Genomic DNA, 26533 nt, shown 5'->3' on the forward strand with positions numbered 1-26533 from the left:
GTTGGAGGTGTTGACAAAAAAATTAAGAACTGAATAATTAAGCTTGAGAATTAACACTCCAGGAAGCTAGATGAGGATGCTCATATTGTGGCTGCCAATGAGGTATTGTTCTGTGGGCAAACATAGGACTTCCTATTCCTATGTCATCAATCAAGTCTTTTCAGAAGCACTATATTCCCTTAATGGTTTCTTTTATCTGTCCAGGGGGAAAGTCATAATTACCACCATTTCCAATATTCATAGATTTCTATTGTCTTTCGCGATGAACATTTCGAAAAAGCTGTACTCAAGCCAGAATTTGAAAAATACAATAACTACCCTATATTTTGTGAATACAGCTTTGTTACTATGCCGCAAATACTAGTTGATTTTTTTTTTGCCCGCTGGCAAATCACAATTCCTGCAGATAGTTGGGGGTTTTTTATGCTCAGAAAGAAAGTCTGCATGGTTGAGGCTTGGAAACCTTATGCTTAAACCCCATATATGAACCACTGACCTTCTTTGTGTATTACTATCTCTTCTGACTACTGCATTATGGTCATCATCCAATCGTATTGTCAAAAGGAGCATGACAAACCTGCAAAGACAACACTTCCTTGTGTCTTTCTGTAGCAAAATATTTACTCTATTTTACAAATATTGATCCTTTATGCTTGTTTATGAGTGATTACCGTAGCTGAAAATATCCACACCGAAGTGCTAAGAGTTGGAGGGCTTTCATTATGCACTCTCCCCTTCCACAATCATTCTGATGTGCAATAGGGTGAAATGAAAATTATTCCCTCACAGTTGTTGTATTTCTGTTGTAGGAAAAGATTACAAAATTTTGTTATGCCTGGGTGGGCATGAACAATGTGAACAAGAATGGCATACAAACCATAATCTCGTTGTTTTAGCCTCTTCCTCTAGCGAATTCCACCTTTTACCTCCACAATAGGAAAAGTTGTTGATCTTTTTAAATAAACAAGTCTCTCAACTCTAAATTGCATTTTCACATGTAGATGCATGAAATCTAGCTGACAGATATTAAAAATATATTTACAGGATTAAATAAGAGTTTATTGTCACATTTAACTGCTTTGTCTGATGTACATTGCAGGTTCTGTGCAGCATAAAAAAACAAAAAAACCCTTTCTTTTGTGTGAAAACCAGAACTGATGAGATGGCAACAGCACTTGTTTATCACACCAGCACTACAACTGCTTGAAGATAACCAACATTAATAAAACTGGAACAAATCTGTTGTTAAAATGGACTGCAACACTTGAAAACAAAATGCATCAAGTTAAGGCTAATGAGAATAATGTAAAACAGTTAAAACAGATAGACCACTAGATGTTTAAAGGTTGAAACACCCAATAGAAGAGTGCCAATTTTAACATTTCATTTTTCCAAACCCATTTGGTTTAATTTAATACAGGCAAAGAGAGGTTAATGAACAGGTTTTTGCCCAACATATATATTATATAATGAGATTTTAGCCTTTTGTAAATCTGAAATATTTAAACATTTAAGCAACTGTTTTGTTCTTTGGGATATTAACCAATCAAAAGGAGGGTTATTCATATTTTAAAGCATTAAATGCATATGTTAACACCATAAACTGCAGGTTTTGTCAATTACAAGTAAGGAAAAGCCCAATAGTACACAGACTTTTTAATGGCACAATTTCACATCTTTTGGGCAAAATCAGAATACAAGCAGTAATTAAATAAAAATATAAGTGCATCCAAACATAGATTCTCTACATATACCACATTTTATGTTTCCAAAATGTGGAATTTCTGATAAGAGCTGCAATTCAAATTAAAATAAATGTTTGTGTATTTCACCCGGAGGTGAAAGAGGTAATAAACCCAGGGGAATCTCTAAACAATCTTCCCCAATGCAATCCCCTATTCCTTACATGAAATAAATTGTACAGAAGTATAAATTCAATGCACAGATTGCAAAGAAATGGCATATAGTTTATAATTTCTGGAATTTGTAGATTCTAAAGCCCAATTGTGAATTAACTACTGTTTGTAATTTACTATGTGCACTTCATATTTTTAGTACAAAAATGAGACTGTAAATGAGGCTAGAGTAGCATAGAGCCATTGTAAACCCACCAAAACCAAAGTATGCTTATGACATTCATTTGGATGATTTACCAATAAGTTTTTCCTACAGAAAAAAGGCAGTCATTTTAAATGATATATATTAGGCTAGTACAAAAAATTGAAACAAATCCCTTCTCTATTAAAAGAGCATGCACACAGAAGAAGGTAGACCACATTTGTTCCAATCAGGCTTCTTGGAATTATCAAAATTTTATTTCTGGTAAAGATCAATTTGGCTCACCATAGAAAGTTGCTTTGAAGGCTATTGATAAATTGTTTCCCTTTCAAAAACTAAAATTCAAGGCATGATAGTGCAAGAGGTAAGTTTTGATTTTAGAGAACATTGTTATTTGTAGACTAACTGTGCTTAGTCACTAAATCCCAATTTATTGTCCTAAAGAAAATACGGCAACAAAAGCTACAAGGTTTCTAGAAATTTCATTTTGCCTAAATTTACCAGTACATCCATGAACCTCATCAACATTAACACAACTTGATTATCCTAATGATTCCATTATAAACTTGCAAAATGTATCACAAGGTGAATAAGCCATCTAGTGCAAGTCTTCTACATTTTCTGTGCACAGTAATCCTCTTTGTAGTTTATTTCCTCCAGGTTAAATCCCCAAAATTTTTCTGTAACAATTATGAAAAAAAGAGTGCCATGTTGAGTTTTTTTTCTATTATATCTGGGACGTTTGTGTGTTCCTGGAATCCCCATCAGGATGCGTCAGGGATCGTGAATCCCTTGTCTGTGAGTATTCACTGTCAGATGACTCTGTAGGTTCAAGCAAGTTCTCATAATCACTGTCTTCTGATTCATCAACAATGTCATTAACTGCTCTTTGGGAGGAAGGCATGGATGCTCCGTTACCAGAATACTTCAATCCTGCATTTGTGGAAACATAATTGGAAGAGCCCACTGCTTGAGGTCGAGGCATGAAAACATTGCTTTCTGGGAGACCATGACCCAAAGTACTTTCTTGATTGCTCACACTGAAATCAGAATAAGGAGGAGGGGGATCAGAGGCATCTGAGTCTTCAAGTGTGCAACCTTCCACAGCAAATCCAGGGTAGGACATTCGTGGAGGAAACATAGATTCCAAATTATCAGTTGACATTTGCCTGGTTAAGATGGCTTGCTGCAGTCCTATGAAAGACAAAAGGAAAATAAACATGTCCTAATTACACTGAAAAGCATGAAAAGTGATTTAGTTTTATATTTATGTTGGTCAGTGCTTAAGAAAATTCAGGTGCAGTGAACACATTAGAAAGCATCTGTCTTGTTTCTTGTGGAAAACTGCATAAAACTGGCAAAAAAAGTGTTTTGTTCTCAGTGGCTTTATTTAAACAAACCATTTTATGGATAGAAAAGTTGCTATACTGGACTTAAGTGTAAACTTAACTCTCAGGCCTCTGGGAATTATATTTCTACTACTACTTATGTTTCATATAGCCTGCCTTTTTTCAGATTAAAGTGGTGTTTTATGAACAGTTGAGGTGAAGCCAAAAGCACCAAAGTTGATGTATATGGAATCATTTAAATAGACAAGATGTTACTCACATAGGAAAAAGAACAAGTTCAAACACATGGGTCTGGTAAATTAAGACACAATAGGGTTCCATCTTTGACACACAGTACAGGGAGTGGCGAGATAGAAAAGTAAAAGGTTTTTCAGCAGCTGAGTAGTGCATGCAGCGTAAAATAGCAATCACTCCCTTGAATATCTTATTGCACTTATAAAAATGATAGATTTTAATGTTTTAGAAGGTACAGTCTCAACTGACTTCTCTGCAGTAGAAACAGAATTCATACCTACCTAACAATAATTGCTGAGTACGACAAGCTTTCCAACAAACAGCACTACTATGGGGACCTGAATAGCAGAAAAGTACATAGCAATAGCTCCCTTTTTCCCCCTATACAGGGAGCATGACTGATACATGATCAACTCTACAATGCCAAAGACGAAGTTTCCCAGTATTGAGAAAGTGAGAAGGTAGAAAACCAGCTACAACATTTAATCTAATAATTTCATGTATGCAGAAACTGTGTATATACCTTCCTGTCTCACCCTCTCTCAAGCAATTCTTGTCTGCTCAGACACAGGCTCTCAGGAACTGATGCCTGCAGCCTACTGGCAGTCCACGGCTAATGCTGTTCTGTTCTTAGTGCCCAGAATCCGTTGCCACACAGACTGGGTTCAACTCTGGCCACTCTTGCTATCCACCTTCACCTTCTTGTTGGTTTATGCAGCAGTGGTTACCTGAACTGCATTATCCCTGGTCAAGCAGGAAACAGTAATGATTCACACTGGTTGTGTATTACAGGTGGTCAGTGAATAGGTAAGAGCTAGCATCAATCCTCCAGGTTGAAGGAAGGAAGAAGGAATCCTTCAGGAAGTGGGTTGGGAGATCAAACTGTTGCTGCCAAAATGCCCAAGCAGTAGTGGGTATCATGTGCATTGCCGTGCTGATTGGAGGAAAGGTCTCTCAATCCTAGTAGCAGAGAGGCCCATTACAAAGCTTGGAATACTCACTAAACAAAACAATCCCTTAATCCCAACCACACATCAAACAACTGAATATAAAGTTGATAAAGGATACTCTTGCTGGCAGTAATGGCAGGGTTATTTTTGTAAACTGGTCCATTAAATGGATGGAAAGAGGCACTGGTCCATTAAATGGATGCAAAGTGGCCCCTTTGCAGGAATGTTTGAGAACAATTAAACGCAATTATATAACCATGTGTTCCAGAGTGAAACCTCTCTCCAGAGCACGTTTCTGGAACACTGGTGAAAAGTACAACGGTGAGTTCAGATGCTTTGTTTTATATTACTCCGAATACACAATTGCCCCATATTCCACTTTGCACTCAAATTTTCTCCTTAACGCCTTGTTTATACTTCCTCCCTTCATTTTATGCATCTCTTTCTCCACCCTCCAGCTATACCTCTCTCCCTCATCTGCACTGCCTTATGTCTGCCGAAGTGAGTTAGATCAGCACTGTTTCCTCAAATGATGGAGCACTTTATCATACCCTCCTCCTGGCTAAGCAAAAGTTTCCTGAAGCCCTATTCAGCTTTTAGGGAAGAGGAACAGTTTAGCACCAGCCCAAATATGTTCAAACAATGGATCTGAGCCAGAAAATTGTGGAGCAGCAGAAAATAATTGCAAATTAAGCAGTTTTGTTGCTCTTGGGTTTTTTTTTCTGGTAGCCCTTAACACATGCCATGAAAATTATTCTGTCAAAATGGCATAGAACTCTAATAAAAAACATGGATATTTGACGTGGAGGACATATTTCTATCATAGTAAGTTAAACCCCAGCAAATCAATACAAAGAATGGTATATTTTGACACCCAGCATAAACAAAAAGTACGTTTTGATACATCAGATTTTAAATCACAAACCAAAAGAGTCAAGATTGTCCTGTTCTACTTATGCCTCCCACTGTCTGAAATAAATCAAAGGATGAATGAGTCCAGCTCCAACATAATACCAGATGGCAGTATTTCAATACTCAAACTAACATTTCAATTACAGAATTAACACTGACAAGTAGGAAACTTCAGTGATATTTGAGAAAGGCACTATGCAGCTGCCTATATTTACCAGTGAGTACTCCTTAATGTAGGACTGGGTTTGTTGGATACTAGTTTAACATGCAAAAAAATGATATTGTAATTAGGGCTGCTGATTAATTGCAGTTTTAATCGCACTGTCAAACAATAGAATACCAACTGAAATTTATTAAATATTTTGGATGTTTTTCTACATTTTCAAATATATTGATTTCAATTACAACAAAATACGAAGTGTATAGTACTCACTTTATATTATTTTATTACAAATATTTGCACAGTAAAAACGATAAACAAAAGAAATAGAATTTTTCAATTCACCTCATAAAAGTGAAGTCTCTATCGTGAAAATGCAAGAGACCATAGTGAAATCTCTTTATCGTGAAAATGCAACTTACAAATGTAGATTTTGTTGTTACATGACTGCACACAAAACAAAACAATGTAAAACTTTAGAGCCTACAAGTCGACTCAGTCTTACTTCTTGTTCAGCCAATCGCAAAGAGAAACAAATTTATTTACATTTACAGGAGATAATGCTGCCTGCTTCTTATTTACAATGTCACCTGAAAGTGAGAACAGGCGTTTGCATGGGACTTTTGTAGCCGGCATTGCAAGGTATTTACATGCCAGATTGCTAAACATTCACATGCACCTTCATGCTTTGGCCACCATTCCAGAGGAGATGTTTCCATGCTGATAACACTTGTTAAAAAAATAATGCATTAATTAAATTTCTGACTGAACTCCTTGGGGGAGAATTGTATGTCTCCCGCTCTGTGTTTTAACTGCATCCAAAAATATTTATATAAATAGTATTCTACTATTGTTTCACAATGTGATTAATCATGATTTTTTTTAATCATACGATTAATTTTTTAATCACAGTTATTATTCCAGTTATTCATTCAGATCCACAGTTCAGTCAAACAGCAAACAGACAACTCATGTGGATTCATAAAATTTAGCCGATATGTGGTAGGCTGACATGTTAAAAGATGAAATGAAGATGCCCCAATCTAATGGATTAAATGCTGAAAAAAAACTTGCAGTCTTACTGATGTATGGGCCAGAGCTCTACTAGACAATTACTACAGCAGCACTAGAGCTGTCCTACTAATTATCCCATCAATTAGTTATTCTCTTCACCTCATGCAGTTCTTCCAGTGTGCCTCATTTAACTAATGTTGCTGTACCAGCTTCCGATCACAAAAATCAGGCCTTCAAATATGTACCGACATCTACTAGCCTGAGACTAAGCCTACTAGCCCAGGATGAAATTTCCCTTCAATTCCCATGCTATTACATCCCCTGCAGTTTGGAGTGATATGCAGTTGAGTACTGTAATGAAACGTAATAAATCATTCAACTTACTACTTACTACCTTTTAAAAAAGGTCTTTGTCAAATAGTTTGTCTTCTTTCCCTTTCTGGTTTCACTTCACTTCTCCTTTCCTAGAAGAAATCACTATCTATTTCTGTGTTATTTCCACGGTTTGTTTCCTCATTTCTTTTTTTCTCTGTATCCCTTTGTATCCTCCCCCCCTTATTTTCTGTTTCACTTCCAGCACTACCAAAAACAAAAAACCACCACACACACACACAACTTTCCTGCCTTTTCAGTACTACAGATCTCTTTTCAAATGGCTACTATCATTCTTCCGACTCTCTCTACATACTCAGACTTCAAAAAACAAAAAACCCCTCCCTCATACACAGGAAATAATTACATTTTTCAAGACCCTTTTAGTCAAACACCAAACTGAGATAAGATGCCCCACTGTGCATGGACAACACCCAGCTAGGGGGGAAAAAAAAATCTCTCCTCCAGTGGGTGTTTGGTTTCCTACTTAGTGCTTTTAATGAAAATTTGAATATAAGTATATTAAATATAGTACAGATCTCATCATTCACAAGAACATTAATCCTGGAGAATCAAAGGACATCTGGCTTTTCAGCTATCTTTTATTAATTGCCAGCTGCTACCACAAGTGATGTACTGTGTGTCCACTTGTATAAACTGTGGGCCAAGTACTGGCCTCCAGCTCTGCCCTCTCTGCTGTGGAATATGACCCTAAGAGGGAAGCTGTGGATATCCTTGGCCTAAGGGAAACCCAGAGATGGTACACATCTGGCATAGCCTGTTATATTAACCTGACCCCGAGGTGTAGGGGAGTATTCTTGGGCAGGCTGAAGGTTCGAGGGGTGTGCCTGGAGCATGCTGAACTCCAGAGAGCTCTGGCTGGTGACTCCATCCCCGTATGACCATTAGCTGATCTAGCCAAGAGCACCCATCAGGCCACTCTATGTCAAATGCTGGTTCAGGCTCAATCCCAGCATCACAGAAGCTGAGAAGTGGCTGACAGCCATTTTCTCCCTCCCACATCTTGGAGTCCCACACTCAGCAGAGTTCAGCCAGATGTAGGCAGCTGGCCCTCCATGCTTCATCCCAGCAACAGTGATACTAGCATAGGTCATTCACCTGAAGGAAAAGCAATTCCCCACCAAATTCTTTATCACCAAAATCAGTATTTCTCTCAGAATGAGTTCTCTTTATAAACTTCCCAAAGAAAAAACACACAAGTTAGTTAATATGGAACACTGCATGTATTTTAATCCTTTGTTAAAATCATTGATGCATATGCTGCACTCTCCCATAGTCACCATGCTCTAGGTAAGATGATGCAAATGTTCTACAGTCCAAAGGCCTGATAGCCTGTATTAACCTATCCAACATCACACATTTTTTAGGCTAAGATCACCTAAATAATGGAACATAAGCTGTTACCATGTCCCCCCTCAGTCTTCTCTTCTCCAGACTAAACAAACAAATATTTTCAATCCTCCCTCACAAGTCATGTTTTCTAGACCTTTTATCATTTTTGTTGCTCTACTCTGGACTGACTTCAGTTTGTCCACATCTCTCTGAAGTGTGGCACCCAGAACTGTAAACAATACTCTAGTTGGGGCCTAATCAGCACTGAGTAGAGTGGAAGAATTATTTACTGTGTCTTGCTTACAACACTCCTGCTAATACAACTCAGAATTATTGCAACAGTGTTATGCTGTTGACTCATATATAGCTTGTGATCCATTATAACTCCCAGATTCCTTTCTGCAGTAGTCCTTCCTAGGCAGTCATTCCCATTTTGTGTGTGTGTGCAACTGATTATTCCTTCCTAAGTGAAGTACTTTGAATTTCATCCTGTTTTCTTCGGACCATTTCTCCAGTTTGTCTAGATCATTTTGAATTTTCATACTATCTTCCAAAGCACTTGGAACCCCTCTCAGCTTGATATCCTCCGCAAACTTGATATGACCTTCCAGCTTGACTGTGCATCATTCATAACTATTATTTGGGAATGGTTTTCCAACAAGTTATGCACTCACCTTATCATAGCTCCATCTAGGTTGTATTTCCCTAGTTTATGAGACAGAGTATCAAAAGCCTTATTAAAGTCAAGATATAACACATCTACCAGGGTTGTGAGTTCAATCCTTGAGGGGGCCATTTGGGATCTGGGGCAAAAATTGGGGATTGGTCCTGCTTTGAGCAGGGGGTTGGACTAGATGACCTCCTGAGGTCCCTTCCAACCCTGATATTCTATGATTCTATAAGCAAGAATTGAGCCAGGTATCCACAGGAGAAAAATATTAACACGGGTCACTTAGCCCTCTCCACAATTCAGTTTCAAATTTTAAATTTTGCCAGTTCACATGCACAACTTTCTAAGATTTTGCTAATTATATTTTTCTTTTGGCGTAGAGAACATTGAAATGTGTGTTGCAAGTATCTTCACAAACTAAGAATTATTTCAATATACATTTATCACAGGCAACGTAAACATGAGTGCAAGAATAGCTATTAGGTTGACAATAACTGTGCCCCATATCTTTGTTGCAATAAGAAAAACAGGCAGATCATTCCAATGAGTCTTAAGTCCATGTTTCTACTAAATATTTTGTCCTCACAGATCCTGTTTATGAACATAAGTATAAGGGAACTTACTTATTTTTTGCTCCTTTTCGTTTTTTCTCTGTGTGATTTGCCCTTTTAGTTTGTTTACATCAGCTTGGAAAGATTCAACAACTCGTTCACTCTTTTCAACATCTATACATACTGCCTGGGAGAAAAACCACAATAAGATAAGTCATACTCAGATTCTCCAAAAATCCATTAAAGAGTTACACAACTAGGCCAGATAATATTGCCAGACTAGAAACAACATGAAACAAAGACAATGAACTCATACTGTACCAGACCATGAAATGAAATGTTGAAAACTGATTTTCACCTACTGATCATGGCCTATGCTCAGCTGTTGCAAGATGGAAAGAACTTCCAAACAGTTTACCACTACTTCCTGCGTGACCCTGGGCAATTCACAGAGCCTCTCTGCGCCTCTGTTCCGCATCTGTAAAATGGGAATTATAGTACTTCCCTACCTCACAGAGATGTGGTGAAGATACACTAAAGATTGGGAAGCTCTTTGAGATCTACTGATGAATAGTGTTATACAAGAGCTAGGCATTATTATTACAGGAGGAGGCTCCTAACAGAAAGAAGTTACCTCTATTTTCTATTATCTGTTACAAGTGATTCAGATACTCTGCTAACCTTTTCTGCACTCAGTATCAAAAAATAAGGCCTCATCCACACTCACTGAAACTGTGCTAGCAACAGCCACATGAGATTACTATGAGCTTTAAATATAATAAAGATCCTTAAACTGTTCAGACTTTAAGATCCTGATAGTGATGTGCTAATATAACATCAATGCTACACTTTCAACTGTGTTGTAGCTGGGCAACTAGGAGTGAGGAGATAAATGTGTCATGACCTGATCTCCTGGCTGTTATACCTGTTGCGCAGACAGATTCTACATTCTTCCTCTATCTCAAGTTTTTGATAGTGAAAATTAAAAAGTGTAGTGAATAAATGAACAGATTTCACTGATCTGTTCTTGCTCTAACACACATTTTTGGTGCTTCTAGTTTGCAACATTCTTTGTGAAACGTGTTTCAAAGTTAACCAACAAAAAGAACTTTTAACACTTGACATAGGATAAAAGAACAAGCAGGTTATGTGTGCAAAAGCAGACTTAGTGCCATTTAGACACCAAAAGACAGCAGGGTCACAATTCTAGGAGCAATAAAGCAGTTCCCTAGGAAAGTCAGTATTTTCCCAAATTTTTCCCAAACACCTTGTTAGCTAAACTCACCAGTGATTAGTGCAGAAGCATACATCTAACTCTACTTAATGCTGGAAAGCAGGAGGTACTACACAAGGCTATCCCATCAGCCCATTTAACACCACATTTGTGAATAACTGTTCATCTATTTCAAATATGGAGCTTGAAGGCAGCACAGAAACTCCTGGGAAAGAGACTCTTTCTTTATTCTGAGTGCCATGCTCTGGGCAGCGCTGAGAGCACAGCTGACGAGGCTCAGAGAGAACAGCATTTGTCCACAGGTTAGCTCAGACGGAAGATTGCTCTGATGTTGGTGTGCGCACATGTATGAAAAATAAAAGTACATCCAGCCACCCTCCAAACACGCATGGCCAAATTGTGGTTTGCCCACTGTAGGCTACTTACATCACAGATCACAGTGGGGGCACTAAAGGAAAGCAGCTTCCACAGGGCAGGGTCAGAGATGGCTAAAGCCTTGACTCTGCCTCATTCCTCATTTTGCATGCCAGCCAGCAAAGCTGAGCTGGTAGAGCGGGGGATATGATCTGCTACCGGTCCATACGAGTAGCACATTACTCCAGGGTGTATGTAAAGGGGGAGCCTCAGTCACAGTTCCCAAATGGGTCTGATCCTGAGGCAGCACAGCTATATGCCATCATCTACTTGGGACAAGTTGTAAACTGACAATCTAGTCCTCAGATTTCTGAAGCCCAGCAGTGAGCCATTTTCAGATGTCACAGCTACAATTACAGCAAGAGTCTTTTTTTATTTTAAACTAAATTAAATTAGTTACCTGTACTTTTTCCTGAAGTGCATTATAAACCTGATATATAGCCCTGATGTCCTTCATCACTCCATCTTTATCAAAAAAATCAGTACTAAAAGAAAATATGCAGAAATAATTAGAAAAGATATCACAACTTTCTCGGTCTCTCTGAGTTGCTTTTCTCCAAATCACTTTAAGATTTTATTTTTATATTTACACAATGAATTAAACTTCATATATTGCTAAATCGCTTCTATCCCAAGGAACCAGTATCCAGGCAACAACGTATCAGCTGCAGAGGCTCTTTCTGGAACAAAAGGCAAAACTTGTCGAGTCTGATCCTAATAAGATTAGACTCTTAAACAAAACAAAAAAAACCCTCTCTCCAAGCTTCCACGCAGTAACTGGAAAAATGTCTTTGTTAGATACCCAAAACATTTTTAAATGTTATTTTGCAGTGTCTGTGCATTTTAGTAAAATGACTAAGAAAATAAACATTCCCAAACCGTGAGTCAAAGCCTGTAAATCCACCCTACATAAAGCACATCCACTGAAATCAGTGGGAATTCTGCATAGGGAGGGCTTGCAATATTAGGCTACAATTAGTCTAACTTTGATGTTGTAATCCTATAGAATTCAGATCAGTTCATTTAAAAAATATGTTTTGCTGTTTAGAAAATGGTAATGCATAAAATGGAAGCAGATTATTAAACAGCTTCAATACTTGGTTCTATTTCTTGCTGAAATCCATATTCATATTACTATTTAGGAGGCAAAAATTGCAGAGCTTCTGGATTATACTTAATTTAAAAAAACTCCACTTACCCATGTTCCTTAATAACTTTGGCATAATTCTGAGAAGTATTTGGCACTGAAGAAACTTTGTACTCCTGCTGACTAGTATTGCCGAGATTGGGAATTGTAAGTGACACTCTTTGATTATACCTTTAGAGAAAGTTTAGAAAGAGACTGCTATTATTCTTCCAAAGATTTTTTGCAAGTCTTGATATGCCCCCACCTCCCTACCCAAAGTGGACAGGTCTGTCTCCAAGCAAGGCGAGTACGTGAGGATCTCAACTCCTTTAAAGTTTAAGCTAATATAAATTTCTAGGTTTGCTGTATTTTGAATAAACAGTTTGTCATATTCAAAGATGGCTGTCTTTTATTTTTAACACATTCATGCAGAACCAAAATTGACCAGTAGGTGGATCTTTCATACCCCCTAAATCAGGGGTGGGCAAACTTTTTGGCCCGAGGGCTACATCGGTGTTGAGAAACCGTATGGAAGGCTGTGCCTCCCCAAAACAGTCTGTCCCCTATCTGCCCCCTCCCACTTCTCACCCCCTGACTGCCCCCCTCAGAATCCCCAACCCATCCAACCCTCCTGCTCCTTCTCCCCTGACCACCTCCTCCTGGGACCTCTGCCCCTAACCGCCCCCCCCGGGACCCCACCCCCATCCAACACCCCCCTGCTCCCTGACTGCCCCTACCCCTATCCAAATCCCCGCCCCCTGACAGGCTGCTGATCCAGCACCCCCTTTTCCCCATCCAGACTGCCCTCCGCCCTGAACCTCCGCCCCATCCAACCGCCCCCTGCCCCCCTGGACCCCCTGCCCCTTATCCAACCCCACCCCCTTACCATGCTGCTCAGAGCAGCAGGAGCTCGCAGCCTGGCTGGAGCCAGCCAAGCCACCTGCGCTGCCTGGCAGGAGTTGTGGGCCAGAGCGCTGGGGTGCAGTGAGGCTGCTGGGGAGGGGGGCAGCAGGGGAGGGGCTGGGAGCTAGCCTCCCTGGCCGGAAGCTCAGGGGCTGGGCAGGATGGTCCCACGGGCCGTAGTTTGCCCACCTCCACCCTAAATTGTCAACTGTGGACTAATCAGGCTATTGTAGGTGCAGAAAGGAAGCCACATTCCCAGCTCAGAAATTTTGGAGATGCAAAGCCATACTGACTTCTCATTTCTCTTTAGGAACAACTTTTTCAAGGTCTATTTTTAGTCTAAAAAAATTTATTGACTGAAAAATAACTTTCCATTGTCCTGACTGAATCTTAGTTTCATTTATGAATTGCTTCCAGAGAAAAACATGCTACCCTGTTTTATTATGTATGTATATAAAAACCAGACTTTGACCAGTCGACAATTGCTTTCAGTATAGATATTTTTTAAAATAGTTCTTAATGCTATTAGGCATTTTAATAAAGATTATAATTACAACCACACTGTGGTAGCTGATGTGAACCCGGACTGTTTACCTTCGGTTTGGTCTAAAGAGCACATACTCTAAAGCATGTGTTGAGTTATTTGCAGTCGAGATGAAGCTGAAGAGAAGGAAGACAAGGTCAGGCACTCCAAGAATGTGTGTCAGCTGTTTATGGATGATGTGCTCTCTATATGACATTTGTTGCGGAGTGTTTCTCCTAAATCTGTACCATCCAATAACATTCTGTAATGAAAGTAAAGAAGAGAAAAACAAAGTATCAATGGAGAGATAAAAGATTCATAGTTTTATCTGTTGAAGCTCAAAGTATGGCTAATGTAGTTAAGAAAAATTCTGACAACTATATAATTCTGAATTATTGTAGATTGCTTGCATTTTACACAGACTATCACTATTGCCACGTCTGAAAGTTTAAGTGGTTTATTGTTACAAACCTTTTTGTAGAAGAAAGAATAAATTAATTCTCTTCATGCTATCTAGGAACCCACTTATAATGGAAGGTTATATTTTAGAGGCAAGTCTCAGAGTATCTTCTCTTTGTTGCTACTTGCTCAGTTTTCAAACCTGGCAGCTTTTTCTCTTTTATTTTGAGGATTGCTGCAACAGACTATTCACTTGTGTCGCACTTTTGAGATACATTTTCAATGACATGCATCAGAGAACAGAATTGCAAATTTATGTTTATTCACAGGAGCTGTGGGATTAATCTGCTGTGTATAGTGCTGAAATGATCCCTTTGAGCATTTAATTGACATACTTGTAGGTACTGCAGATAACATCCATCTAGTAATTCATTTATTATACCAAATACTAACATGTACTTAACTTCATAATTTACATGCTAGTTTACATGAAATAAAGGGACAATAATGCAGAAAGTTAGCTCATTACCAGAACCTGGCTCAGTAAGAGCCACGAGAGTACACAGAATTATAAAGAAAATGTCTATACATTCAAAAAGAGTAAAGTGGATTCTACACATTAACTGTCAATGCATGACACTTGTATTAAATACAAAAACCCATTAGCAAATATTACTCAGTCTTTTTCCAATCAAACCTCTACTGCTGTGGATTCTGACGAAGCTCAGCTAGCAATCAGCTGAATCCAGGATATTTACTAACTGCATTTTTATTTTAGTTGTTGTCCTGGTAACTTAATGGCATTAAGAATCCATTAAATTTAAATCTGGAGAGCTGAGTCACGTGACACTTAAGAGCTTTTCCCCTTCTCAAGTCTATCTACTTTCAGGTGGCAGATAATGCATCTTCACTGACGGTCTGAAATTGACCTATATCTCAACAAAATAAAATTCAGCTGAAAAGTTGGTGTTTTGATTTGAAAATGTACACTACGGGCTTAAAGAAAAGAAAATGCCAGACAGTTTTAATAAAGTGTTTTCTGCTTTATCTCCTGAAGGGGAACTGAAAGACTGAAACGTCTCTCATTCTTTCAACAGTTGAGAACATCTTGTTCACACACACCATATTTATACTGTTCTGTGCTGGAGTTATGTGCTTATAGAATTAAATGTTGGAGACGGGAAACACCCATGTGATCATTACTAGACGTAAGACATAGTTGAGGCAACTGCTTTTGTTGGAGCAAACTGACAAGAAATAAATGGTTACAGGGAACTAAAAGTAGATTTGTGGCGCAGGAACTGGTACTGAAATAATTGTTTAGTTAGAACAGATAACTTAGATCTTCTCTTCACTGTAGAGAGTTAATTTGAGTTATAATTTCAGAGTTGCCCCAACTTTAGGCCTGTCCACACTCAAAAGCTCTTACCTTAGGCTGGCTAGACAGCCAGGGGATATAGGTTACAGCTCAAGTTTGCACAACTTGCCAGGTGCTAATACAACATTCGAGCTAAGAAAAGTAGGTGAGAGCAACCACACTGCAAAATAACCAAGCCACGTTAACTCAAAAAGAGTTCAGTTTGCAGTGAAGACATACTCTAAGACAAGGGTAGTCAATAAGTGGAACGTGGGACAAATCCAGACTGCCAGATGCTTTTGAACTGACCGTGAAATCTTTTTGTGTACTTATTATTATCATCATTATTGTAATTGTGGTATGAAAAATATTTCTCTGGAGTCTGGACCTTGACCATACCGTGACCAAGAAATTTGGACCTTGACCAAAAATAATTGATTATCCTTGCTCTAAAAATTGCTTGTCTCCAATCTGAAGCTCAGTTCTGCTCTTTAAGACATCAGATCTGTTAAAAATGTCTGAAACAAGTATTTGCTAATTGTTAAGATACAGTACTAACAAGTTTTAAATTTGTGTTGAAAATGAGCCATTGGTAAGAGTTTGATACTCCTCTCTTGGTCAACTGTAGAAACTTAAAACATTTTAAATATAGTACTGAATGTGCTAATAGCAAAGTACAGTTGAATAAGAGTACACTAGTTTAATAATAGCTACTTTGTGAGGCAATATTGTTTCAGTTTAAAAATATTTCAGATGGTGGAAATATTTGAATTCCAAGGCTGTTTGTCAACCTTTCTAATAAATCTATAACTATTTTTAAGCAGGAGTATCTGAACATTTTCACAGTAACTGCTCTTGGATTAAATGAGCATTTCACATAAACTCTCTTTTCTGATGGCCAACGTTGCACAGTGCAGTCATTATTATGCAAGTCTAACTCAGCCATTGGCTGGTGACAGTAGGTTAATACTGTACTAGTTATTAATTTCTGGGGACCTGAACTTAAATCTAAGGTTTCATGTGAGCATGAATTTGGTCCTTCTGGTTTTGCCCCTAGTTAAAATTAGCAGACTCACAAAACTGACAAAATAATTGGCATGACTGATAGCCTCTTCACAGGATAAACTCAATCCTGGTATTGCCAAAGATGATGCGAGTCAAGATAAACTGGCAGATTTGAAAAAGAAAGCACTTGTTCCAGGCAGTACGTTCAGTTGCTCATTTGTATGAGCCCCAAGTTCCATTTTTTCCTGTTTGTAGACTCTATATGCTATAAAAGGGGGAAAAATAAAACAAATGTAGAAGAATATAGTGAAACTTACTTTTCTTCGATCTTTAAGAATTCTGTCCAAACTCTCCTCATTAACTTTGCCTGCATAGTCATAAAAGCTTAAACCAAAAAGGAAAAAAAATATAGGTACAGTTTACAGACCATTCACATGTCATCTTGGTAAACATACAGTACTTAAATTAATCTTTAGATACTATCTCATAATTCAGCCACAGAATACTGAGCAGCTTTACATTTATCCAATGCAGCAATTTAGCAACATGGTGCCGAGACCACTAACGGTGAAAAAACAATATGCCTTGTTTTAACTACTGGTTTAAAAAAATCTTCAGTGTTGTTGCACCCAACAGCTAGGTGGCAATTATTTCATTGGCAACCCCTTCTTACAAGGAGCATGTAGCTGGACTGCATAAGTTTCCTCTGACTAGCTCTTGAAAAACCCTAGGTTTGGATGTCTGGGTTCTCCACCTGCTAAATGTGACGGAGAGAAAGAACAGCAATTTTATATTTCAATTAAAAAAATATGGAAACACCTTTTCAGGCTGCAGTCCTGTAACCAGATCTACATGGGCGGACCCTTATACCTGTGAAGTTCCACTGAAGTCCACAGTTATCCATGCAAGTGTAAGGGTGTGCCCATATGGCTCCATTTGCACGACTGGGGCCTAAGTCAATAACAAAACATGAATTCAAATGGTTTACACATTTCAAAACATGGGAAAAACATTTGAAAATAGATTTCTCCTTCACTTACCTGCCAAGTCTTTAGTCTCTTTCAAGAGCTGATATCACTAACTCCTAAAGCAGTGCAGGAAAACACTCTGATTTAGAGGTCTATGATCTCAACTCTTGTCAGGGAAAAACAAAATCCTGAACTCAGTACTTGGCCAGTAAATAACGGTGGAACTATATTTTGTTTTAAGATGCAAGTTATTTTGAATTTTAAGACTAATATTTCATTATGAATGTGGAATCCTGAATAATTTAATTACATAATCCTTTCAGTTCACCTTTAAAATGTTTAAGCTTTCTTTCATGTAAAGTGGCATCTAATCCCATAAGTCTGTTTTCTATAGTTCATGGAACGATCATTCCTACATACAAGGATGATGATACCCAGCAATTATTGTAAAAAATTGAGCAACTTCATTTGCAAACTGTTTTGCTACAGGAAAATGGCCTTTTTAGAACCCTTATTTTTGGCTCAGTTCCCACAACTTGGGAAATGCACTGCAACCAAACCCACCCTATTCAATAGCAGCAAGGCCACAGCTGTTCTTTTCAAAGAGCACAGGGTGGATCAGCTGTAGGTCTCCTTATGACTGACTACATTTAAGTCAAGAAGCTTTGGTAGTGTGCCAAAAATGTTTTTGTATGTGAAGGTTAAAGGAAGAGCAACACATACTGAGCACTGCTACTGATGAGTAGCATATGCACTTTGAACATCAGAGCAGCCATACTGGGTCTGACCAATGGTCCATCTAGCTCAATATCCTGTCTTCTGACAGTGGCTGGTGCCAAATGCTTCCCTGGGAATGAACAGAACAAGGCAATTTATTGAGCGATCCATCCTGTTGTCCAGTCCCAGCTTCTGGCCATCAGAAATTTAGCGACACCCAGAGAATGGGATAGCATCCCTGAACATCCTGGCTAATAACCATTGATGGACCTATCCTTCATAAACTTATCTAATCCTCTTCTGAATACAGTTATACTTTTGACCTTTACAGCATCCCCTGGCAACGAGTTCCACAAGTTGACAATGCACTGTGAGGGGTAATACTTCCTTTTGTTTCTTTTAAATCTGCTATCAATTTTGCTGGGTGACCCCTATTCACTTTCTCCACAGCATTCATGATTTTATAGAACTCTATCATATCCCTCCTTAGCCATCTCTTTTCTAAGATGAAAAGTCCCAGTCTTCTTAATCTCTCCTCATACAGAAGCTGTTAGAAAATATACCTTTGTTGCACTTTTCTGTACTTTTTTCAATTCTAATATACCTTTCTTGAGATGGGGCAACCAGAACTGAAGATAGTATTCCAAGTGTGGCTGTAACATGGATTCATATAGTTACAGCATTATGATATTTTCTGTCTTATCTACTTCTTTCCTAATAGTTCCTAACAATTTTAGCTTTTTTGACTGCTGCTGCACATTGAGTGGATGTTTTCAGAGAACCACCCATGACTTTAAGGACATTTTCTTATGTGTTAACAGGTAATTTAGACCCATCATTTTGTACGAATAGTTGAGATTGTGTTTTCCAATATACATTATTTTGCATTTATCAACATTGAATTTCATCTGCCATTTTGTTGCCAAGGCACTCAGTTTTCTGAGATCCCTCTGTAACTTTCCGCAGTCAGCTTTGGACTTAACTATCTTGAGTGATTTTGTATTGTCTGAAACCTTTGCCATCTCACTGTTTACCCCCCTTTTCCAGATCATTTATGAGTATGCTGAACAGCATTAGTTCCAGTACAGATCCTTAGGGGACCTCACTCTTTACCTCTCTCCACTGTGAAAACTGACAATTTATTCCTGCCCTTTGTTGCCTGTCTTTTAATCAGTTACTGATCTATGAGATGACCTTCCCACTTATACCACGACTGCCTGCTTTACTTATGAGCCTTTGGGGAACGTTGTCAAAGACTTTGAGTCTAAAGTACACTATATCAACTGGATCACCACTGTCCACATGCTTGTTGACCCTCTCAAAGAATTCTAATAGATTGGTGGGGCATGATTTCCTTTTACAAAAGTTGTGTTTACTCTTCCCCAACATATTATGTTCATCTATGTGTTGGATAATTCTGTTCTTTACTATAGCTTCAACCAATTTGCCAGGTACTGAAGTTAGGCTTAATGGCCTGTAATTGCCAGGACTGCTTCTGGAATATTTTTTTTAAAAATTGGCATTATATTGCTGTCAGTCAGTCATCCGGTACAGAGGCTTAAGCAATAGGTAACATACTACAGTCAGTAGTTCTAAAATTTCATATTTGAGTTCCCTTGGGTGAACACTATCTGCTCCTGGTGACTTATTACTATTTATCAACTTTTTCCAAAACCACCTCTGACACCTCAATCTGGGACAGTTCCTCACATTTGTCAACTAAAAAGAATGGCTCAGATGTGGGAATCTCCCTCACATCCTCTGTAGTGGAGACTAATGAAAAGAATTCATTTAGCTTCTCCACAACAGCCTTCACTGAATACTCCTTTAGCATTCCTATCATTCAGTGGCCCCACTGAATATTTGGCAAACTTCCTGCTTCTGACATATTTGAAGTTTTGCTGTTAGTTTCTGTGCCTTTTGCTAGTTGCTCTTCAAATTCTTTTTTGGCCTGGCTATTTGCACTTTTACTTTTGACTTGCCAGAGTTTATGCTCCTTTGTTTTACTGAGTAGGTTTTGACTTCCAATTTTTAAAGGATGTCTCTTTGCCTCTACCCGCCTCTTTTACTCCGCTGCTTGGCCATGACGGCATTTTTTTAATCCTCTTACTTTTTTTTTTTTTTAAATTTGGGATATACATATAGTTTGAGCCTCTATTATGGGGTCTTTCAAAAGTTTCCATGCAGCTTGCAGGCATTTCACTCTTACAACTCTTTCTTTTAATTTCTGTTTAACTAGGCTCCTCATATTTGTGTAGTTCCCCTTTTTGAAGTTAAATGCTACTGTGGTGGGTTTCTTTGGTATTTTCCCTGCACAGTTTAATTACATTATGGTTGCTATTATTGAGTGGCTCAGCTATATTCACATCTTGGACCAGATCCTGTGTGCTACTTATGACTAAATCAAGAACTGCTTCTCCTCTTGTAGGTTCCAGAAATAGCTCCAAGAAATAGTCATTAATGGTGTCTAGAAATGTTATCTTTGCATCCCATTCTGAGGTGACATGCTCCCAGGCAATATGGGGATAGTTGAAATCCCCCATTATTACTGGGTTTACTGTTTTCATAGCCTCTCTAATCTCCCTGAGCATTTCGCAATCACCACCATCACTCTGGTGAGGTGGTCCGCAGTATGTTCCTACTTCTATACTCTTATTATTCAAGCATGGAATTTCTATCCAGAGAGATTGTATTATACGGTTTGAATCATTTAACATTTTTACTATATTTGGGTCTATGCTTTCTTTCACATACAATGCTACTCCCGCACCAACGCAATCCACTCTGTCATTCATATATATTTTGTACCATGGTATACCAGGTCCCACTGATGATCATCATTCCTACCAAGTTTCTGTGATGTCTATTATATTAATATCTTCATTTAATACCTGGCACTCAAGTTCATCCATCTATTTAGAATTCTTGCATTTGTATACAAGCACTTATTAAATTTGTCAATATTTAGCTGTCTACCATCATGTGGTGTAACTGAATGGGACTCTTCATTTGACTGTTCCTCTTCAGTTCCTACCTGTACTTCATCAACTTCTATTCTCTCTTCTCTACTAGGATATAGAGTACCACCTTTAATAAATCCTCCCCTAAGGATGTGTCTGTACTTAAGACTCTCTTGGAGTTCAAAAGCAACTGAATATTTTTGTAAAGAAGTTACACTGAAATATACTAGTACTGACTCAACTACTAGTAATCAACTAATTGGGAAGATGATTGTAAGAACATGATTTCAGCTTTGAGGTATACTGCATGAAGCAGCACCAGGGACCAATGCATGGACATCCGAAAAAGACCAGCCAGATACTGGGACATAACTTGAGATGTGGAGAGTCTTGCACATAAATCACAGGGATGAGACTATTCCCTTCTGTAATTATCAGACAGCAAATCAGACTGCAGGGTCTGTTTTTTAATATAATAAATGTCAATCATGACACTTGCGGCCCATTCCTTAGTAAATCTGTGGAAATCTCCAAATAAAAACAAATGCGTGGAACATAACCAGGGATTATTTCTAAAAATGCAACTTCTAAACACATACTATAGATAGTAATTTAGAAGCCACCTTTGCTTAGTAACTGCAGTCTACATGAGAAAATTAGATTTAACACAGTCTGAGTCTTCTAAATGAAGATATATAGAGCTAGATTCTCTTTTACATTCTGGCAGTGCAGAGGGGCCAGACATCAGCTTGATCTAGCCAGCTGAAAATTCCTCTGGCATGGGAGAATAATTAGCTGATGCAAAGTCATCATTCTTGGCTCCTACACCACTCCCTGGCCCTGGTCTAGGGGTCATCTGAGGTGAGGGTGACCAGACTGTGCTGCACATCTATTCCCCAGGTCTCTTGGGGACAAACTGGCATAGGTTAAAGCAGTCCAAATGATTCTCCAACCTATACTAGGGTGCAGCTCCACCTCAACTATCAGGGAGCCAAGACCGGATCCTTCACTGCCACCACTCTCTAATACATCAAATGAAAATTCAAAACAGGAAAGAATCTGGGCCATGGTATCTACACATACTTTGCTGATATGTGCTTTTTAAACTAAAACTCTACATTAAAATGGTGTTAGTACAGCTTTCAAAGGATGTTTTCTGTGTCACAATGGGAGCCATTTAGCCATATTACTATAATACAACCACATAAAGAGCAGTTTCAAGTGTTACTATACACATTTGAAACACTAATGTATTTCAATGAGCTACCTATCTTTATGTGCCGGATTCACCCAACAGTGGAATCAGTACAGTCAAACAACAGAAATAGCTTACCTAAAGAGTTTTGAACAAGGCTCGTGGTCATGGATTTCTGTAATAAAAAAAAGAAAGTGTCTGTCCCAGCAGCTCAAAACCCAGAGAAAACTGTGGTGGTGTACAATTGCACAATTTCTTCTAAATCTCCAATAATAAACAATATCATATACAATATACTGCTGTCAGTCTGTGGACAACTTCTGACAACAAGAATTGCCCCCTGTAGGGTGAGAGGGTAGTCTTTCTGTCTAAGAATGCATTATACTGAGCATAATGAACCTAGGGAACATGTAAGTGAACCTAGTAATCACATTTTAAAATATTCTTCTATGGGTGTTAAGTATCTAATATATTGCTAAGTTTTCAGATTCATTTGCTTTTAGATGTATCTTCCTATAGTAATCTGTTTACAGTTGTTTAGTAATGGTGCAGTGACAGATAGAAAAATGTGTAGGAAGCAAACATAACAGTTAGATGTGACAAATTAACCAAATTGGAGGAAGGGAAATACAGATTAATGACCTAAAAGAGAAGATGGTAAGCACCACCTGGCATGACTGCTTTCCTGTCACTTTAGCCAATGTGACAGGTTTCAGAGCAGCAGCCGTGTTAGTCTGTATTTGCAAAAAGAAAATGAGTATTTGTGGCACCTTAGAGACTAACCAATTTATTTGAGCATAAGCTTTCGTGAGCTACAGCTCACTTCATCGGTTGCATCCGATGAAGTGAGCTGTAGCTCACGAAAGCTTATGCTCAAATAAATTGGTTAGTCTCTAAGGTGCCACAAATACTCATTTTCTTTTAGCCAATGTGATTACAACTAAACAAAGTCACTGCATTATTTTTTTTTCTGATTTTAAGAATTAGTAACAAATATTTCCTAAGATTCACATTTAAGCAGCAAAGGTTATAAAAGATCTGTGCTGTGGGGCAAGAATGGGAAAATAATTAAAAAGCACATAAATTATTATATCTGTCTTTTCAACGTGAATCAAAGTTTGTTTGTTTCTGTGCTTTAGGTACTTGTACCAACTATCCTTCCAGTTATGACTTTTTAATCAGCTACTGTTTATCTTTTATTTGCATTTTTCTCTACCAATCCTTTCTAGCGCTTCTGTCTTAAGTACTCTTAAGCCCCTTATTCTTTCCTTAGATTCAGCAGCATTTATACAGAGTACCAATATTTTGAGCTCTGCCAAAGTGAGCACTTAGCAGTAACTTTGCTTGGTACCTTCCTCCCTGAAGAGTAATTCATCACTTGCTGTTCTGAAAGCCTCAGAGTTTGCTCACAACTTCAGCAATTTCAGATCAATCAAACCACAATCTCCAAGAACAGACTTTACACATTAACTTTTCACTATATTCAGACACTGCCAAAATAATGACAGGTTTCAGAGTAACAGCCATGTTAGTCTGTATTTGCAAAAAGAAAAGGAGTACTTGTGGCACCTTAGAGACTAACCAATTTATTTGAGCATAAGCTTTTGTGAGCTACAGCTCACTTCATCGGATGCATACTGTGGAAAGTACCTCTCACCCCCCCACACACAAACCCACTCTCCTGCTGTGTGTGTGTGTGGGGGAGGAACCTGGATGTGTGTTGGAAATGGCCCAACTTGATTACCATACACATTGTAAGGAGAGTGATCACTTTAGATAAGCTATTACCAGCAGGAGAATGGGGTGGGGGAAGGTATTTTTTCATGCTTTGTGTGTATAAAAAGATCTTCTACACTTTCCACAGTATGCATCCGATGAAGTGAGCTGTAGCTCATGAAAGCTTATGCTCAAATAAATTGGTTAGTCTCTAAGGTGCCACAAGTACTCCTTTTCTTTTTGCCAAAATAAGTCTCTGCACATCAATGTATGTTTGTGCTTCCAGAGATTTCAACTTGTTTTTGGCTACAATAGGGATGCAGCTGTGAAAGTAACATTTTTATTTAATTGCAAACCAAAGATAACAATGCCAATTCCAGATTTACAGCCTGACATTCTTGAGTCTCGTGGAAATGATTTGCTAAACAAAGCCAGTAAATAATATAATACCAGCATACAATGTAGTTACCTCTGTCAAGGTTCCTTCCCCACTCTGAACTCTAGGGTACAGATGTGGGGACCTGCATGAAAACCTCCTAAGCTTACTTTTACCAGCTTAGGTTAAAACTTCCCCAAGATACAAAATTATTTTACCCTTGGATTTCCACTGCCACCACCAAACTTTATCTGGGTTTACTGGGAAACGTAGTTTGGACACGTCTTTCCCCCCAAAATCCTCCCAACCATTGCACTCCACTTCCTGGGGAAGGTTTGGTAAAAATCCTCCCCAATTTGCATAGGTGACCACAGACCCAAACCCTTGGATCTTAGAACAATGAAAAAGCATTCAGTTTTCTTACAAGAAGACTTTTAATAGAAGTAAAGGAATCACCTCTGTAAAATCAGGATGGTAGATACCCTTACAGGGTAATTAGATTCAAAACATAGAAAATCCCTCTAGGCAAAACCTTAAGTTACACAAAAGACACACAGACAGGAATATTCATTCTATTCAGCACAGCTATTTTCTCAGACATTTAAAGAAATCATAATCTAACACATACCTAGCTAGATTACTTACTAAGTTCTAAGACTCCATTCCTGTTCTGTCCCCAGCCAAAGCATCATACAGACACAGACCCTTTGGTTTTCTCCTAGTGCTGAAACTGAAGTGTATTAATATGCTCTATTGTCATCAATGACTCAGATCAGTAACTGAGTTTGTATAATGCAAATTTAAATGTGTCAGAGCAAATATATATTGAGAAGAAAATCAACAATTTTCTGCTACCACACTTCCCCATCTCACACACACACAGTAACTTGTCTTTTTTCATGGTATCATGTATATCAGTTTAAACATGGACTAAAATGTAGGCCCTGTTCTGCAATCAACTCTGTGTTGGCCAATCCCTTACACCTGCACAGGACCTCGCTAAAGTCAATGGGGGTCTGCTGGCACTAGATCTGATTCCAGGACTGAGGATTTAGGCCTTAAAAACACCAACATTTTAAGACTGATAGAAATATTTTAATGCATTTTTATTTTGATTTATACATGCATCCATTAAAAAGGACCACCTCCTTGACAATTCTTAAATATATTGCTATCAACCTGACCACTCCTATTACTGCCCTTCAACCATTAATCAATATATTTACAACAGCCAACAATAAGCCAGCAGCAAAAACCAGATCTTTAAAATCTCCATTAGAATCATCTCATTTTGTCACAGCAAGCAAAAACAAATAAGCTTTGTGACATTACCCTGCAGTTCAATAAACAAGGCCTCGATCCTGTGCATATTTAAGCATCATCTCAACCTGACTGCCATGAGTAGCCCCTTTAAAAAAAAATGGGGTTGTTCACAGTAGTTAAGTTAAGCATGTGTAAATGTTAGCAGGATCAAGGGCCAGGACTGTTTTGGAGTAAGAAATTAAATGAGTTCTAAATATTTTCTTGTAGTACTTACTGCAGTTAAACCCACTAGTCTATTTTCATTGTCTAGAGAAATGAAAAATAGTAAACAGGAAACCTAAACAGTTAATTAGTTGTTTAAAATACAATTTTAATGTGTTATTAGTAACATGGGTAAGGATTTTAAACGTATATGATTATGAATTTGACCATGCCCCTCTAACTACATTTTATTTAAAAAGCAAACAACAAAAATCCTGATAGATGGGATGGCCTCAGTATTGATGGCTGATTTTTCAGCTATTTACCAAGAAAGAGAAAAATATTTTCGTGTCCCATAAAAAAAAACAGAAGTTAATGAAGACAGACACAAGGGAGCAAAAAAAAAAAAAAATCAAATTTGAAGTGTGTGGGTGGAATCATTTTCAAGATTAGGGCCTAAATTATTTCATTTTACAAAATTCAAGCTATTTGTGGAATTTACTGAATGGCTAAGATGAGTTACATTTACTCTACAGAGAGGCACATCAAAAAT

The 26533-nt window shown here is 38.2% G+C and overlaps 1 protein-coding gene across 1 annotated transcript in view; it reads right to left on the reverse strand.

Moving 5' to 3' along the window:
* Nucleotides 1-1037: 1037 nt before the first annotated feature.
* The window catches only part of ABRAXAS2 (abraxas 2, BRISC complex subunit), a 28520-nt gene continuing 3024 nt past the window's right edge, over nt 1038-26533 (reverse strand). Inside the window, exons 3-9 of the mRNA XM_084635268.1 lie at nt 22563-22599; nt 16902-16968; nt 13895-14085; nt 12470-12589; nt 11672-11756; nt 9696-9810; nt 1038-3252 (exon numbers count right to left, since the gene is read on the reverse strand). Coding sequence (XP_084491394.1) covers nt 2786-3252; nt 9696-9810; nt 11672-11756; nt 12470-12589; nt 13895-14085; nt 16902-16968; nt 22563-22599 — 1082 coding nt within the window. The 3' untranslated portion in view covers nt 1038-2785. The remainder of the gene's footprint in view (nt 3253-9695; nt 9811-11671; nt 11757-12469; nt 12590-13894; nt 14086-16901; nt 16969-22562; nt 22600-26533) is intronic.

The sequence above is a fragment of the Lepidochelys olivacea genome (genome assembly GCF_965140295.1).
Source record: "Lepidochelys olivacea isolate rLepOli2 genome assembly, chromosome: 7".
Lineage (NCBI taxonomy): Eukaryota > Metazoa > Chordata > Testudines > Cheloniidae > Lepidochelys > Lepidochelys olivacea.